We start from the raw sequence: 17,693 nt of genomic DNA on the forward strand, positions 1-17,693 counted from the left end.
TGAAGGACAGGGAAGCCTGACGTGCTGCAGTCCATGCAGTCGCAAAGAATCAGACACTACTGAGCTACTGAACAATAAATAGATAGCCAGTGGGAATTTCTTGTATGACTTAGGGAGCTCAAACTGGTGCTCTGTGACAACCTAGAGGTGTCTTATGTGGTGGAGGTGGGAGGGAGTCTCAAGAGGGAGAGGACATATGCATGCCTGTGGCTGATGTTAGTGTATGGCAGAAACCAACACAATATTGTAAAGCAATTATCCTTCAATTAGAAATAAATTTTTTTTAAATGGGAGGGCAGAGGAAGTGTCCAACTAATATCATAATTAACCTTAAACTGTTCAGTTGAGTTCAGTTCAGTCGCTTAGTCGTCTCTGACTCTTTGCGACCCCATGAATTGTACCACACCAGACCTCCATGTCCATCACCAACTCCCAGAGTTCACTCAAACTCACGTCCATCAAGTTGGTGATGCCATCCAGCCATCTCATCCTCTGTCGCCCCCTTCTCCTCTTGCCCCCAATCCCTTCCAGCATCAGAGTCTTTTCCAATGAGTCAACTCTTCGCATGAGGTGGCCAAAGTACTGGAGTTTCAGCTTCAGCATCATTCCTTCCAAAGAAATCCCAGGACTGATCTCCTTTAGAATGGACTGGTTGGATCTCCTTGCAGTCCAAGGGACTCTCAAGAGTCTTCTCCAACACCACAGTTCAAAAGCATCAGTTCTTCGGCACTCAGCTTTCTTCATAGTCCAACTCTCACATCCATACATGACCACTGGAAAAACCATAGCCTTGACTACATGGACCTTTGTTGGCAAAGTAATGTCTCTGCTTTTGAATATGGCATCTAGGTTGGTCATAACTTTCCTTCCAAGGAGTAAGCGTCTTTTAATTTCATGGCTGCAGTCACCATCTGCAGTGATTTTGGAGCCCCAAAAAATAAAGTCTGCCACTGTTTCCACCGTTTCCCCATCTGTTTGCCATGAAGTGATGGGACCAGATGCCATAATCTTTGTTTTCTGAATGTTGAGCTTTAAGCCAACATTTTCACTCTCCTCTTTCATTTTCACCAAGAGCCTTTTTAGTTCCTCTTCACTTTCTGCCATAAGGGTGGTGTTATCTGCATATCTGAGGTTATTGATATTTCTCCCAGCAATCTTGATTCCAGCTTGTGCTTCTTCCAGCCCAGCATTTCTCATGATGTACTCTGCATATAAGTTAAATAAGCAGGGTGACAATATACAGCCTTGACGTACTCCTTTCCCTATTTGGAACTAGTCTGTTGTTCCATGTCCAGTTCTAACTGTTGCTTTCCTGACCTGCATACAGATTTCTCAAGAGGCAGGTCAGGTGGTCTGGTATTCCCATCTCTTTCAGAATTTTCCACAGTTTATTGTGATCCACACAGTTAAAGGATTTGGCATATTTAATGAAGCATAAGTAGATGTTTATCTGGAATTCTCTTGCTTTTTCTATGATCCAGCAGATGTTAACAATTTGATCCCTAGTTCCTTTGCCTTTTCTAAATCCAGTTTGTATATCTTAAAGTTCTCAGTTCATGTACTGTTGAGGCCTAGCTTGGAGAATTTTCAGACTTTGAGCATTACTTTGCTAGCGTGTGAGATGAGTGCAGTTGTGCAGTAGTTTGAACTTTCTTTGGGATTGGAATGAAAACTGACCTTTTCCAGTCCTGTGGCTTCTGCTGAGTTTTCCAAATATGCTGGCATATTGAGTGCAGGACTTCCATAGCATCATCCTTTAGGATTTGAAATAGCTCAGCTGGAATCTCATCACCTGCACTAGCTTTGTTCATAGTGATGCTTCCTAAAACCCTGTTGATTTTGAACTCCAGAATGTCTGGCTCTAGGTGAGTGATCACACCATCCTGGTTATCTGGGTCATTAAGATCTTTTTCTTATAGTTCTTCTGTGTGTTCTTTCCAGCTCTCCTTAAAATCTTTTGCTTTTGTTAGGTCCATACCATTTCTGTCTTTTATTGTCCCCATATTGGCATGAAATGTTCCCTTGGTATCTCTAATTTTCTTGATGAAATCTCTGCTCTTTCCCATTCTGGTGTTTTCCTCTATTTCTTTGCATTGATCACTTTGGAAGGCTTTCATATCTCTCCTTGGTATTCTTTGGAACTCTGCATTCAGATGGGTATATCTTTCCTTTTCTCATTTGCCCTTCACTTTTCTTCTTTCCTCAGCTATTTGTAAGGCCTCCTCAACAACCATTTTGCCTTTTTGCATTTCTTTTTCTTGTGGATGGTTTGATCTCCGCCTCCTGTACAATGTTAGGAACCTCCATCCATAGTTCTTCAGGTACTCTATTAGATCTAATCCCTAAAAACTGTTTGTCATTTCCATTGTGTAATCGTAAGGGATTTCATTTCGGTCATACCTGAATGGCCTAGTGGTTTTCCCCACTTTCTTCAATTTAAGCCTGAATTTTGCAATAAGGAGTTTGTGATCTGAGCCACAGTCAGCACCCAGTCTTATTTTTGCTGACTGTATAGAGCATCTCCATCTTTGACTACAAAGAATATAGAAAGAAAGAAAGTGAAGTTGCTTAGTCATATCCGACTCTTTGTGACTCCATGGACTGTAGCCCACCAGGCTCCTCTGTTGATGGGATTCTCCAGGCAAGAATACTGGAGTGGGTTGCCATTGCCTTCTCCAGGGGATCTTCCCAACCCAGGGATCGAACCTGGATCACCTGCATTGCAGGTAGACACTTTATCCTCTGAGCCACCAGGGAAGCCCATAAAGAATATAGTCAATCTGATTTTGCTATTCACCATGTAGTGATGTCCAGGTATAGAGTCGCCTCTTGTGATGTTGGAAGAGGGTTTCTGGTATGACCAGTGCTTTCTCTTGGCTAAACTCTGTTAGCCTTCACCCTGCTTCATTTTGTACTCCAAAGCCAAACTTCCTTGTTACTCCACTTATCTGTTGACCTCCTACTTTTGCATTCCAATTCCCTGTGATGAAAAGAACATATTTTTTGGTGTTAATTCTAGAAGGTCTTTAGGTCATCACAGAACCATTCAACTTCAGCTTCTTAGGCATTAGTGGCTGGGGCATAGACTTGGATTACTGTGATACTGAATGGTTTGCCTTGGAAACAGAGATCATTCTGTCGTTTTTGAGATTGCACTCAAGTACTGCAATCAGGTCCCTTTTGTTAACTGTTAGGGCTACTCCTTTTTTTCTAAGGGATTCTTGCCCAGAGTAGTTAGATATAATGGTCATCTGAATTCAGTTTGCCCATTCCAGTCCATTTAGTTCACATTACATCCCTAGGATTTATTTATTTTATAAATGGAAACTTCTACCTTTTTACCACACCATTTTCTTGTTAATTATTGATCTTCTGAAGGAGGTATCTACTTCATGAATTCTTGCCCTTTGTGTGCTTTGGTGTTTGAGTGAAGACAAAAATTAATTTTTATTTTTGGGAATTGTTGGGTGGAATATGCCTTTAACTTTCGTTATTATGTGTTTCTACACTTCCTTCCTTCTTTTCATAGAGACAGTAACATGGAAACTTACATTGGTCTATGTTAAATAGATAGCCAATGGGAATTTGCTGTATGACTCAGGGAACTCAAACAGCAGCTCTGTATCAGCATAGAGGTATGGGATGGCGAGGGAGATGGGATGGAGGTTCAAGAGGGAGGGGACATATGTATACCTGTAGCTGATTCCTGTTGATGTTTGACAGAAAACAACAAAATTCAGTAAGGCAATTACCCTTCAATTAAAAAATAATTAAAAAAAAATTTTCAGATTTGCCTTAGTTTAAAGAAAAAGGACTCATCATTTAAATCTTTACTCTGAAACTATTTTCAAAACATATTTTTGTTTGGGAGACAATAAAATTTGATCAATTTAATTTTTCTAGTAAGTTTATAACAGAGGCCTCTTGCTGAAAGTGGAAAAGGAGAGTGAAAAAGTTGGCTTACAACTGAGCACTCAAAAAACTAAGATCATGGCATCTAGTCCCATCACTTCATGGCAAATAGATGGGGAAACAGTGGAAACAGTGACAGACTTTATTTTGGGGGCTCAAAAATCACTGCAGATTGTGACTGCAGCCATGAAATTAAGGACGCTTGCTCCTTGGAAGAAAAGCTATAACCAACCTAGACAGCATATTGAAAAGCAGAGACATCACTTTGCCAACAAAAGTCTGTCTAGTCAAAGCTATGGTTTTTCCAGTAGTCATGTATGGATGTGAGAGTTGGACCATAAAAATAGCTGAGCACCGAAGAATTGATGCTTTTGAACTGTGGTGTTGGAGAAGACTCTTGAGAGTCCCTTGGACTGCAAGGAGATCAAACCAGTCAACCCTAAAGGAAATCAGTCCTGAATATGCATTGGAAGGACTGATGTTGAAGCTGAAACTCTAATACATTGGCTACCTGATGCGAAGAACTGACTCATTTGTAAAGACCCTGATGTTGGGAAAGATTGAAGGCAGGATGAGAAGGGGATGACATAAGATGAGATGGTTGGATGGCATCACCAACTTGATGGACATGAGTTTGAGCAGTCTCTGAGAGTTGGTGATGAACAGGGAAACCTGGCATGCTGCAGGCCACAGGGTTGCAAAAAGTTGGACACACTGATCAACTGAACTGAACTAAACATTTAGAAATTTATTCGTATTTGACCATATATGTAGTGATATATAAATGGATATAGTGATATATAGATATTTGACAGTACTTAAATAAATCATAATTTATACTTAGCGGATGTCACAGACATCAGCAACATTTTTGTGATTCTTGAGTCTGAGTCTCAGCTCTGTTCTTCTAAAACCCTAAGAATTAACACTCAGGTTCATCTCCCTCTATAGCCTGAAAATTCCTTTAAGAATATGTGAGTAGGATTTCCTCCGGTGAGAGGGGCTGCTGGAATCTATTGTTTGGCCAGTAAGTAAAAGTTGACTATTTACAGGCCCACTTCCACCACAGCCATAGTAGAGAGGGGCAGTTTCCATCAGTAAAAGTCATTTCTGCAGAATATGTCTCTAGGCTGTGCCAAAGAGCTATAGGACAGCCTATAATGCTGAACTAGATAAGAAAGTTTCCTGATCATGGTGATGTGGTTTTATTTCCAGGAGAATAGAAAAGGTCATGTATGGTACATATACTGATCAGTTTCATCTTGGTTTATCTTTGAGGATAGTATGCACATTAAGTCAGGTTCAGAGAAATGGTTAATGATGGGAAAAAAGGCCTGGGCAGTACTTTAAATCATTTCACTTTCAATTGAAAATAAAGGGATCATCTTATGGTCATGTTACCTGCCAGGTTTCTTGGCCTTCTTAATCAATAGGAATTGATCATAAACCAGACAAGAAATTCAGGCAAGGCTTTTTTGGGTTCCCTACTGCAGCAGGGAGGAGCAAGAACAAGTAACATGTTCCCTTGCTCACTCGCTGTGTCAAACTGGTTCTTTATATGTGGTTACATTAGAGGTGTGTCCAGGGATCAGGCCTGAGGGGTGACTTTAGGTGGTTTACCCACCCTTTTGGTGGTGGTGTCTGCAGGGAGCATGCATTCAGTGCCCTAATCTTGCTCCAGGCTCTTCAGAAGTAGCAGTTGGGTTCCTTGGTTTCTTTGTATCTTTTGTCCAGAATTTACCCCAGTTGTTTGTGCACAGTTATTTTTAGTCTCTTACAGTTTTTTTGTATTTTGTTGCTTGAGGAGATTTTTGTCCAGGTGCCATGACTGCAGCATAGGTCCCAGGTCCCAGCCTGTTTTAGTTTAGATGCCACCTTGATCATAGGTACCATCTCAGAAGTGTTTGTTGTGGTCATGGAGACCTGAATAGATGGTTTAGTACACTGGAACCACTGCAACTCAAGTCAGGTTGAATCATTGTGTAATGTGTATAGTAGAAAACAATTAGAGAAACTCAGTTTTGAAGTAAAGTTTAAACTGTCAGTCTTAAACTATGGTCTTTAAATAGAGTCAGGATATTACAGCAGAGTTTTAATTTCAGGAAGTGAAAGATGAAAATAAAATATTCCAAGTTAATCAGATACTCTGGAGTTTTTATATATATAAGCATCCTTTCATATTCCTGTGTTTAACTGGAAAGATCAAGAGACTGACAAATTGAGCTGAGGTCAGAATCTCAGAGGTGATGATTAAAAAGGCTGCTCATATTATGTGGAGTGTTCAAAGCAATACCGACATACCTAGCTTCCTTTGAAATTTGTAGGCCTAAAATTAATGTGTCTGATAATTTAAAGTAGGTGATAATTGATTCCATATGTAGACCTCCTTGGTGAGTTTTTTAAAAATTTGTTTCTGAATAGAAATAGATGCTCGTGGTTTTTTAGGTGAATTTTATTCTTCTGTAAATCCAGGCCATATACCTAAAAGCTGTGGTGCAGTTTTTAAGATGACAATCAAATAATATCGTTTAATAGCCTTTGATCTTAGTGTAAAAATATGGTTGCATTATGGATTATTCTTCCTTTTGCACACATTTCTTAGAGGCTGGCAGATGAAGAGATCTGAACAAGTACTTTGGTGAATCTAGATAAACGATTTATTCCTGACTAGAAAATAGAACCCTGGAAAAGGAAATGGCAACCCACTCCAGTATTGTTGCCTGGAGAATTCCATGGACAGAGGAGCCTGGCAGGCTACAATCCATGGGGTTGCAAGAGTCAGACACAACTTAGCAACTAAAGAGAGAGAGAATAGAAATTGGCTGTTTATATGAATCAAATGACAAGAATTGCCAAATTTGCCATTTCACTTCCTTACTTATAAATTATCCTACTTAGATTGCATCTTTAAAAAAGTTCAATTCAAGGTAGACTGATTTGACATGGAATTAACTTTAATTATCAGCCTAAGGATAAATAAATCCCATTCTTTTGTATATTCATTTGACTCCCAACGTCTCATACACATTTATTTCTCTACACTTTTGTTCTAACTGCTCTACTTGCTCCCTCTGGCCCCCAAATTCAGATCCTGGTTCTGGTCCTCACCTTTTGCATAAAGTACCCCAAGCTTGCTATGTTGTTTTCTGCTGTAAACTTTAGCGTTTGTTCACTCACCTGGTACTTAGTCATGTATTGCCATGTGCAGCACTGTTTTGTTTGATATTCATCTGATTTACGGCTGTATGTCACCTGGGTCAGCTCCTTGGTATCAGAGGTCACGTTCTGTCTCGTGCCCTCAAAGCAGAGGGCACATTACTCTGGCAGTGGCAGCTACTTCATGAAGGTTTGCTGGACTCAATTTTGACAGTAGGGATGAAAAGTAGGGACTTGCAAATAATAGAAAGACAGTTTAGCATTGATCTGGTTGAGAGACAGCCTCATTGATTCCTTGTTCATTTATTGTCAGAGTTAAGAGAAATTTAAGAAATAATATTAGGATCGAGAAATCGTTTTGGTTTGTGAGCTAATACTGTGTACATTTTTCCTGTTAACCCATATTCATACACAGAGTGAGTGTGATATTTGGTTCTAGGGGCTAGTACTACTAGATTTTTATTTCAGTCAGTGTATTTTATCTTCACGGCAAATGCATCTTTGAAATTGGTGAGCAAGGTAATGAAGCAACATAAAATTTGTGATAGTGTTCTTCCTCTTCTCATGTTTTTTTCTGAGTATTCTCTTATAATGGAAGCAGTCTCTGTGTTCCAATTTCATTCTCTGTGTTTTCAAAATATCTAGGTTCTTAATAAAATGACAAAGCCATGTTTATTTAACCGCTGTACTATTGAAGATGGAAAGCACTAATGGCTAAAGAGTAAATTTTTTTCAACTTGGTTAGGAGACCAGTTACTATATTTGTTTACACTTGGTTTTTTTAATTAAAGCTTTGGTTCTTATGTTCACTTGGTTTTTTTTATTCAAGTTTTTGGTTCTTACTTGAAAGATAATTTTTAGTGTGGGAAATTACCTAACGTAGAACTTAAGATGAAGCCTTCTGTGTCAGAGACTTAATTTTGAACCCTTGTTTCTGTTATACTAAGATTTAGCATAATTTTCAGTAAAATGGGGACACTAATGTCCACATAAGGAGATTAAACGAGATAATCCATGTGAAACACAAAACACATTGCCTTACACATAGTGAATAACGGCAAGTATTATGTCCATTATTATTTGAGATTCTTCTGTCTTCATATTTTAATCAAGTAGTTTTTATATCAGAAATTCTAGATATCTAAATTCATTTAGTTTGATCATTCTTTATTAGGTCTGTACAATTCAGATTTTGTGAACCCAAATTAGTTCTTAATTCCTTGTTAGAAGTGTTAGCTAAACTATTTTTTATTTTTATTAAAATAAATATCCTTTATTAATTATCTGGTGATAAATAGATTTTGGTTTATAAGAAAACTGACAGGATGGGGAAAATATAAAAATAACATTTATTTTTTATAATTATAAAAGTAGTATATTATTGCAAGAAATCTGAGAAATACTTGACGGTATTTAAAAAATTAATCTTCTGTAATGCCACTCTCAAATGCAACCAGTGTTAATATTTTTGTAAACTTTTCTTTGCTTGTCTTTGTATTTTTAATTTTATTATTTTTGTAAATTAAGGTAACATTGATTTATAAATATGAAATTTAGTTCAGTCAGATTGCCCAGTTGTCTACAAGTTCTTTTATGTTAATATAGGAAAATTTTTTTCTCTCTCATTCCAGGGCTGTTCTTGGTCAGTTATATTTGTGGATCTCGATGCCCACAATCGCAACAGGCAAACTTTGTGCTCGTTGTTACCCAGAGAATCAAGATCTCATGTGAGATATTTTTATAATAATATGAACCGTTGTTTATGATTGTTGTGTAGTTTTTTTCTTTATCCAAGAAAGTGCTCCAAAGTGTTAGAGGTTGGTAGAAGAGCCAAGAAGAGAGAGTGTTACCACTCACTCCTCTGGCTTGTGGAGGTCATGTTCAGGAAGTGAGCAGAGCTGAGGAGAAAGCTGCTTTGTTCCTTCAGTTTTTGTAGAGCTGTAGAGAACTATATATGTATTTTTTCTTTTTGAGAAAGTAGTAACATTATGCCAAAATGAATTTTTTTTTGGTCATGGTTATTATATATTAGAAATGTAAAAAGATATTTTTCATAAGTTAAATTTCTTTTGAATAGAATTGCTTTCCTTATTTCTTTTCTCTCATTCTACTCACCTTTTTCTTTATCTGATAAACTCTTATATGCCTATATAGTACCTGATTGCCAATTTTTGTAGGGATTATTCATGGCTCTATTCTTGAAAACACCCCAAATGGAATAATTTAGTTATTTTAAGATAACTATTTTATAGAAGTAATACAAGATTATGATAGACAAATAGAGTTTACAAACAAGCAAATAATAAGAATATATCCATTCATTTTCCACTGTTCAATTATAATTTTAGGGTGATACATTTGGGTTTGTATGTATTTTTATATACACATATAATACTTTTATTTTACAAAACTGGAGGAATATTGTTCATAATGCTTGATAACCTGTTTCTTTGAATGGACAAGTTTCTGTGTCAGTAACCATTTCTATAATATAAATTTTATTGGCTGCTACTTTACTCAGCCAATTATTGGACATTTAGATTGTTTTCTGGTTTTCACTATTATGAACAAATTGTTATGACAAACTAGTTGTAATGATTAATTATTGGTGAACATTTTTATACAGTGATGTAACATACTAAAATTTGAGTCCAGTGTTGAACGTTGAAAATACTTCTTATAACTGCATGAAGTTTTATCTCCTTTGTAAGGTTCACTAAACCATGCCGTATAAACACCTGTCTGTCCCTTGAAGCACAGCAGTCTCACTGTCAGTTAGATAACCTTAGTGGCTTTTCATCTCTGTGGTTCTTGGTCTGTGCTGATCATATCACTATAGGCACTTATATTCCCTTCTTTTTCTTCTTACCCCTAGAACACAGATGCTGCCCTGCTCCCCTGCATCAGTTATCCTGCGTTTGCCTTGGATGATGAAGTTCTCTTTAGCCAGACGCTTGATAAAGTGATTAGAAAATTAAAAGGAAAATATGGATTTAAGCGTTTCTTGAGAGATGGATATAGAACATCATTGGAAGATCCCAATAGACGCTACTACAAACCAGCTGAAATTAAGGTATCAAAAATATTCCATATCAGATAGCATAACAGAATGATCAAAAAACACTGTTTCAGGAGATAGACTTCTTGGCTTTGAATTATGGCTCTGCCACTCAGTAGCTGTCTGACCTTGGGCAAGTTAATTAACCTCTCTGAATATAATATTGTTCATTGGTAAAAATAATGTTAGTACCTATATTATTGAGATTTTGTAAGAATTAAATCAATGAATGTATATAAAAGTATTTAGAACTGTGCTTGGCACGTAGTAAACTCTTGATAAACATTAGTGTGAAGGCCCATTTGCTCATACTGGGCCATGCTGATTCATTGAGTGAGTAATTTTTCTTTTGCTCTTTCAAATTTTGCCTGCCTACTATACCATTTGTCTACGATAATAGAAAATATCTATTTGTGATCTAATTTTCAATCTGTTAAGCAAATGCTCTCCTTCTATTTGGCTTATGCACTTCCCTCTAAAATACACTCCTCTAAACATTTAGTTTTAAAGATTTTATATTTCAAATACATATACAGTAGTCACTGCCTGCTACTTCAGTAAAAGACCCTTGGGGAGTCCGTTCTTAAATACTTGTCAAAATGTCCTCTGATCCCTCGTCCATCATTTTCCATTGAGAACATGGAAAAGTTCTCGAAGAATGAAGATATTTCAAGACGGGAGATTCTATTGCATGAGTGTAGCCTCAAGTCTCAAATATCTCAGAGTAAATCACTTTCCTTTTTTTCCTCCACCCCCACCAAAGTGAGGCTTCCCCAATGATAAAGAATCCGTCTGCAATGCAGGAGACACGGGAGATGCAGGTTTGATCCCTGGGTTGGAAAGATCCCCAGGAGAAGGAAATGGCAACCCACTCCAGCATTCTTGTTTGGGAAATCCCAGGACAGGGGAACCTGTCGGGCTACAGTCCATGGGGTAGCAAAGAGTCAGACACGACTGACATGACTGAGCATGCATACATACCCTACATCTGCATTTATTCTAGCTGTTTTTAAGCTTCCCAGAAGATTATAAAACCTCCCAGAAAAGTAAGCATCCATTCACATTGCTGAAGACTATGCTTTCATGGGGTGGGTTGAAAATCATTAAAAAGAAAAAAAAAAACTCCAAACCCCTCCCTACCTGCCTCCTGTTGCCTCTGTCTTTGTTGTCACTTCTAAAGAGCGTGGTGTGTTCTAGTTGTGGACTAGTTGAGCTAGTCCTAGTTGGACTTCAGCTTTCATTACTTTTTCTTTGTTTGTTCCAGGAATACAGAATTGCTGTTAGTTTCTTTAACAAACATTGTCCTTTAATGCATCTCTAGCTTGTACTGCTCTTTTTTCTTTGTGGAGTTCCTGTAGCTCATCTCCCCAGAGAAACTCATCAAGCATTAACTGAAGCATTTCCTTTCCTATAAACCCTTTCCTGACACCCTGGGCAGGCTCAGATGCTTCATGCTCTTGACTCTTGATATATACCGTACATAGACATTTTGTAATGTGCTGCACTTGTTTTATTTACATGCTTATTTCTCCACGAGGGCAGATTTTCTATCTTTTTATATCCATAGCCCTCTGTTTAGTGATGCCTGGCATTACTAAGTACTAAGTAAATATTACTGAATGAATGACTACTGTGTGATGGATTAATAAATGAATGAGTTTTTGAATAATAAGAATTCTGAGAAATTTTTTTTTTAAAGAAGTAAGTACTTATAAAATCAGTCCAGTTTTTTTATTACAAGAAACTTTCCTATGATGCAAGTGTTCTAATTAATATCATTGTTCTAATATAATTGTTCATGAAATTTTTAATGTTTTATTTTCTGTTTTAGCTGTTTGATGGCATTGAATGTGAATTTCCCATATTTTTCCTTTACATGATGATTGATGGTGAGTTTTTCTCCTGAAATTTAAACTGTAGGATATAAATAGTTTAAAGAAGAGCAGAAATAAAGTATGACTCCTTTCAGCTAGCAAAATAGACTGCACTTAGTGATGTTAACTACTTTATATTTTTATATGCTATTCTTTTGCTTTCTGAGTTAATGTTAAATTATTTAGGGCTTCCCTAGCGGCTCAGATGGTAAAGACTCTGCCTGCAATGCAGGAAACCCTGGTTCGATCCCTGGATTGGGAAGATCCCCTGGAGAACAAAATGGCAATCTACTCCAATATTCTTGCCTGGAAAATCCCATGAACAGAGGAGCCTGGAGGGCTATACAGTCCATGGGGTCTCAAAGAGTCAGACACGATTGAGTGACTGACACTTTAACTTTCACTTACCCTTCTGCTTTCTGAGTTAATGTTAAATCGTTTAAGGAATTTTAAAAATATTTGAAGTATTTTAAAAATGATATAAATATATATTCATCTTTACAAATAATTTTTATGCATAGGAATTATGAACAGTGCAGTTTATGACATTGTGAATGTCTGTCTATAATATTTACACTGAAGAACAGAGAAATTGCAATTAAAATTCAATTTTTAGTTCTAAATGCTAACATGATCTTCTAAAATCAGTGTCCCAGAAAACTATCATATATATTTATTTGCTTTACCTTTTCCCATTTTATTATTTACATATAAAATTACCAAAATAATTCCAATTGGGGTAATTTTTCTAAGGCAAAATTTCTGTGGTGCTTATTGAGCTCAAATGCTATTGGATTTTATATTTTACATTTTAGGTGTTTTTAGAGGCAATCCCAAGCAAGTAAAAGAGTATCAGGATCTTCTGACTCCAGTACTTCATCACACCACAGAAGGTATAGTTGGGATGCTTTTTCAAGACATTCTTTCTACCAGTGTTTCCTTAATGTTCCTTTGAAGTGTATAAATGATTGCCTTTTAAACAGAACAGTTTATATTCAATTGAAAAAATGAATGGGACTGCAAATGGATTAGAATGAATAATCTTTTAACTTGTTATAATAAACTTGTTTTTTTTATAAAAGGAGCTCATTAGACAAAAGATGGAGATGGAAATGAATTTTACGAGGTCATGGCTATAGTTATTACCCAATGGTTTGCCAGGTGCGCAGGGGTTCTTCATCTGTTACCTACTGTGAAACTCCTTCACTGTATGTAATATGATGATAATAAAAAGTGACTAATTTTTATCCATGTCACCAGAAATGCTTTGTTCACGAATGCTGCCCTGTTTAGAAGGCCACTTAGGGAGGCTCCGCTCTGGCCTAACAGTCCTACCACTGCCAAGAGTATTTTGGCCTCTTCTTTGGAGATGTTTTCAGGGCTTTTTACACATTATTTTGAAATAAATGTCTGCCATAGTTCTAAAGTGTCATTCTTTGATGATGGATTTACTATTTTAGAAATGGTCAGAAGGTCCAGGCTTATGAGTAATATATTGGTTTCAGTTAAGCACCAGCAGGGACCATAAAGGAACACAAATGATTTTTCTGTATGACTCAAAAACTAATTCTCAAAAAAATTCCAAAGGAGAAGTTCCAGATATCTTTGGTGTTTGGATGGATTGGTAAAATAACAACATCTGGAACTTCAAAATTGTGGTGTGTTGATTAAAAAAATGGATGGTCTTGCAGACATGATGCACAAACCAGCAATTACAGCGGTAGGCCCCCATTCCTGTCTTACATGAAGTTTATGATATTCTTCAGGGTTTTCCACAAATATCTTAGAGTCATTATATTATGTGCTCACCCTTTAAGATATTTATAATGTTAAGGTAGTAAAATGACTATGGAAAACATTGAATTTCAAATAAATATTAATGTTTAAAACAAGTTATTTTTGTCTTTATGCTCCAAATAACCATTAGTCCAATGTGAGACATAATGTAATGAATGTTGTAATGAATATATTTAAAATCCCTGAATCAGGCCTTTTAGTATTCAGTGAAAAATCATTGATGCATTGAGGTAATAGTTTGTGTATCACACTTAGGCTTCATCCTATTGAAAGGGTGATGTTGAAATTATTCTCTGTGTTTCTTAGACCTTTTTTACTGGTTTTAGACAGAGGTATCACTGTTGATTGGTTCATGAATAGAGAAGCAAATTTTACAGAAATCTGTGCAGTATTATTAGAAAAATTAAGTTCACTGTGGGCTGATGATACAAGAAGTCTTCTGTAGCACTATTAGAAAGTTGGTTTTCCCCCTATTGATATCATCCACAGAGATTCTAGTCTTAAATAATTTTTAGTTTGTACCAAAAAATGTTTTTAAATGGGTTGGTCATGGGAGGAAGATGGATTTTTTTTCTCTTCAATGATACTGAATGGTAAATAATGGGCTTAATGTTTAAAATGGGGATTTCTTTGCTCTCAGCAATTGCTCGGGGTTATAATTCTTCACTTAAGATTATATAGTATCTCATTTGTAAAGCTTCCACAGACTAATCCTATTACAAATAGCTTCTTCTGTAGCTCTAAATATTTGCATACTTTTATATTTATTGATTCACTTAAAGGTGTTAAATGTTGTTAGAAGAGATTATGTACAACTTATGTTATAAGTTGGCTAACTTATAACATATGCTGTTCAAATTAGTTTTAAAGTAAAGAAACTTTTCCCACATTATTGACTGGGAATTTCTGAAAAGAGTCAAATTTTCCTATATTCTATTGGACAACCTTTCTGTCTTTGAAGGGAAAATTCGGGGAGGACACTGATTTGTTATACTTTAAATACTTATTTTTTAAATTCCATAGGTTATCCTGTCATACCAAAGTACTATTATGTGCCAGCTGATTTTGTAGAGTATGAAAAAAGAAACCCTGGTAGTCAGAAGCGATTCCCTAGCAACTGTGGCCGTGATGGAAAACTGTTTCTTTGGGGACAAGCCCTTTATGTCATTGCAAAACTCCTGGGTAAGTGAAGAAGACTGAGAATTTTATTTTCTTTCCTTACTATCAAGATTTTAGAAATAAGTATGTCTTTGTTGGCATTTCTTTTGGATTTGGGTGGTATTTCATGCTGTTGTGGACTTCCCTGGTGGCTCAGATGGTAAAGCATCTGCCTACAATGCAGGAGACCCAAGTTCGATCCCTGGGTTGGGAAGATCCTCTGGAGAAGGAAATGGCAACCCACTCCAGTACTCTTGTCTGGATAATCCCATGGACGGAGGAGCATTGTAGGCTACAGTCCATGGGGTCACAAAGAGTCGGACACGACTGAGAGACTTCACTTCTTCACTTTACTTCATGCTGTTAAGAGGCCTTGAGGGAGTTTTTTTTTTTTTTTTAATTGGTGGAAAATTGCTTTACAATGTTGTGTTGGTTTCTGCTGTACAGCACAAATCAGTCATAATTATATGTGATGGCGCTAGTGGTAGAGAACCTACCTGCCAGTGCAGGAGACATAACATGCAGATTGGATCCCTGGGTGGGGAAGATCCCCTGGAGGAAGGTGTGGCCAGTATTCTTGCCTGGAGAATTCCATGGACAGAGGAGTCTGGGGGTTTACAGTCCATGGGGTCACATAGAGTCAGACACAAGTGAAGCAGCTTAGCACACACACACCCCTGTCTCTTGAGCCTCCCTCCCCTCCCCCATCTCACCCCTTTAGGTCAGCATAGAGGACCAAGCTGGGCTCCCTGTGTGGTATAGCAACTTCCCAGTGTTTTACTCATGCTAGTGTATCTGTGTCAGTGCTTCTTTCTCAGTTTGTCACACTCTCACCTTCCTCTGCTGTGTCCACAAGTCCATTCTCTACTAGGTTCATCAGTACCATTTTTCTAGATTTCATATATACACATTAATATACTTGTTTTTCTCTTTCTGACTGACTTCAGTCTGTATCAGAGGTTCTAGGTTCATCCATCTCACTACAACTGACTCAAATTTGTTCTTTTAAATGGCTGAGTAATATATTCCATCGTATACATGTACCACATCTTCTTTATCCATTCATCTGTCGATGGACATCTAGGTTGCTTCCATGTCCTGGCTAATGTAAATATTGCTGCACTAAAGAGTGGGGCACATGGGTCTTTTAGAATTGTGGTTTTCTCAGGGTATATGCCCAGTACTGGGATTGCTGGGTCATATGGTAGATTTACTCCTAGTTTTTTAAGGAATTTTCCTACTGCTTTCCATAATGGCTATGTCAGTTTACATTCCCACCAACAGTGCAGGAAGTTCCCTTTTCTTCACATCCTCTACAGCATTTATTCTCTGTGGGGTTTTTTTTGATGTTGGCCATTCTGACTGGTGTGAGGTATTACCTCATTGTAATTTTGATTTGCATTTCTCTAATAATGGGTGATGTTGACCATCTTTTCATGTGTTTATTGGCCATCTGTATGTCTTCTTTGAAGAAATGTCTGTTTATGTCTTCTGTCCATTTTTGATTGGATTATTTGTTTTTCTGATATTCAGCTGTATGAGCTACTTATATATTTTTGAGATCTTTGTCACTTGCTTCATTTGCAATTATTTGCTCGAATTCTGAGGGTTGTCTTTTCATCTTGTGTATAGTTTCCTTTGCTATGCAAAAGCTTTTAAGTTTAATTAAGTCCCATTTGTTTATTTTTGTTTTTATTTCCATTAATCTAGGAGGTGGGTCAGAGAGAATCTTCTTGCCTATGTTTTCCTCTAAAAATAAAAGTGAAAGTCACTCAGTCATGTCCAGCTCTTTGCAACCCCATGAACTGTACAGTCCATGGAATTCTCCAGGCCAGAATACTGGAGTTGGAAGCCTTTCCCTTCTCCAGGGTATCTTCCCAACCCAGTGATTGAACCCAGGTCTCCTGCATTGCAGGCAGGTTCTTTACCAGTTGAGCCACAAGGGAAGCCCAAGAATACTGGAGTGGGTAGCCTATCCCTTCTCCAGCAGATCTTCCTGACCCAGAAATTGAACCCAGGTCTCCTGCATTGCAGGCAGATTCTTTACCAACTGAACTATCAGGGAAGAACTATATAGTTTCTGGCCTTGCATTTAAATCTTTAATCTATTTTGAGTTTATTTTTGTGTATGGTGTTAGAAAGTGTTCTGATTTCAGTCTATTACATGTAGCTGTCCAGTTCTTCCAGCACCACTTATTGAAGAGGATGTCTTCTTTCCATTGTAAACTCTTGACTCATTTGTCAAAAATAAGATAGTCATAGGTGCATCAGTTTATCTCTATGCTTTCTATCTTGTTTCATCGGTCTGTATTTCTGTATTTGTGCCAATACCATACTGTCTTGATGACTATAGCTTTGTAGTATAGCTTGAAGTTAGAAAGGTTGATTCTTCCAGCTCTCTTTTTCTCCTTCAAGATTGCTTTGGCTATTCAGTCTTTTATGTTTCCATACAAATTGTGAATTTTTTTGTTCTTGTTCCATGAAAAATACCATTGGTAGTTTGATGGGGATTACATTGAATTTGTAGATTGTTTTGAGCAGCATAGTCATTTTGACAATATCCATTCTTCCAGTTCAAGAATATAGTGTATCTCTCCATCTATTTGTGTTGTCCTTGATTTCTTTCATTATTGTCTTATAGTGTCCTATATGCAGCTTTTTTGTCTCCCTTGGTAGGTTTATTGTAGGCATTTGATTCTTTTTGTTGCAGTGGTGAATGGGATTATTTCCTGAATTTC

General features: G+C 37.1%; 1 protein-coding gene across 8 annotated transcripts in view; it reads left to right on the forward strand.

Annotated features, from left to right (window-relative positions):
* PHKB (phosphorylase kinase regulatory subunit beta) overlaps positions 1 to 17,693 on the forward strand; it is a 236,567-nt gene that overhangs the window by 108,679 nt on the left and 110,195 nt on the right. For all 8 annotated transcript variants that reach the window (XM_025269801.3, XM_025269800.3, XM_025269799.3 and 5 more), the window contains 5 exons: positions 8,700 to 8,795; positions 9,944 to 10,141; positions 11,958 to 12,015; positions 12,816 to 12,893; positions 14,821 to 14,979. In XM_025269801.3, coding sequence (XP_025125586.3) covers positions 8,700 to 8,795; positions 9,944 to 10,141; positions 11,958 to 12,015; positions 12,816 to 12,893; positions 14,821 to 14,979 — 589 coding nt within the window. The remainder of the gene's footprint in view (positions 1 to 8,699; positions 8,796 to 9,943; positions 10,142 to 11,957; positions 12,016 to 12,815; positions 12,894 to 14,820; positions 14,980 to 17,693) is intronic.

This window comes from Bubalus bubalis, chromosome 18 (genome assembly GCF_019923935.1).
Source record: "Bubalus bubalis isolate 160015118507 breed Murrah chromosome 18, NDDB_SH_1, whole genome shotgun sequence".
Classification (NCBI taxonomy): domain Eukaryota; kingdom Metazoa; phylum Chordata; class Mammalia; order Artiodactyla; family Bovidae; genus Bubalus; species Bubalus bubalis.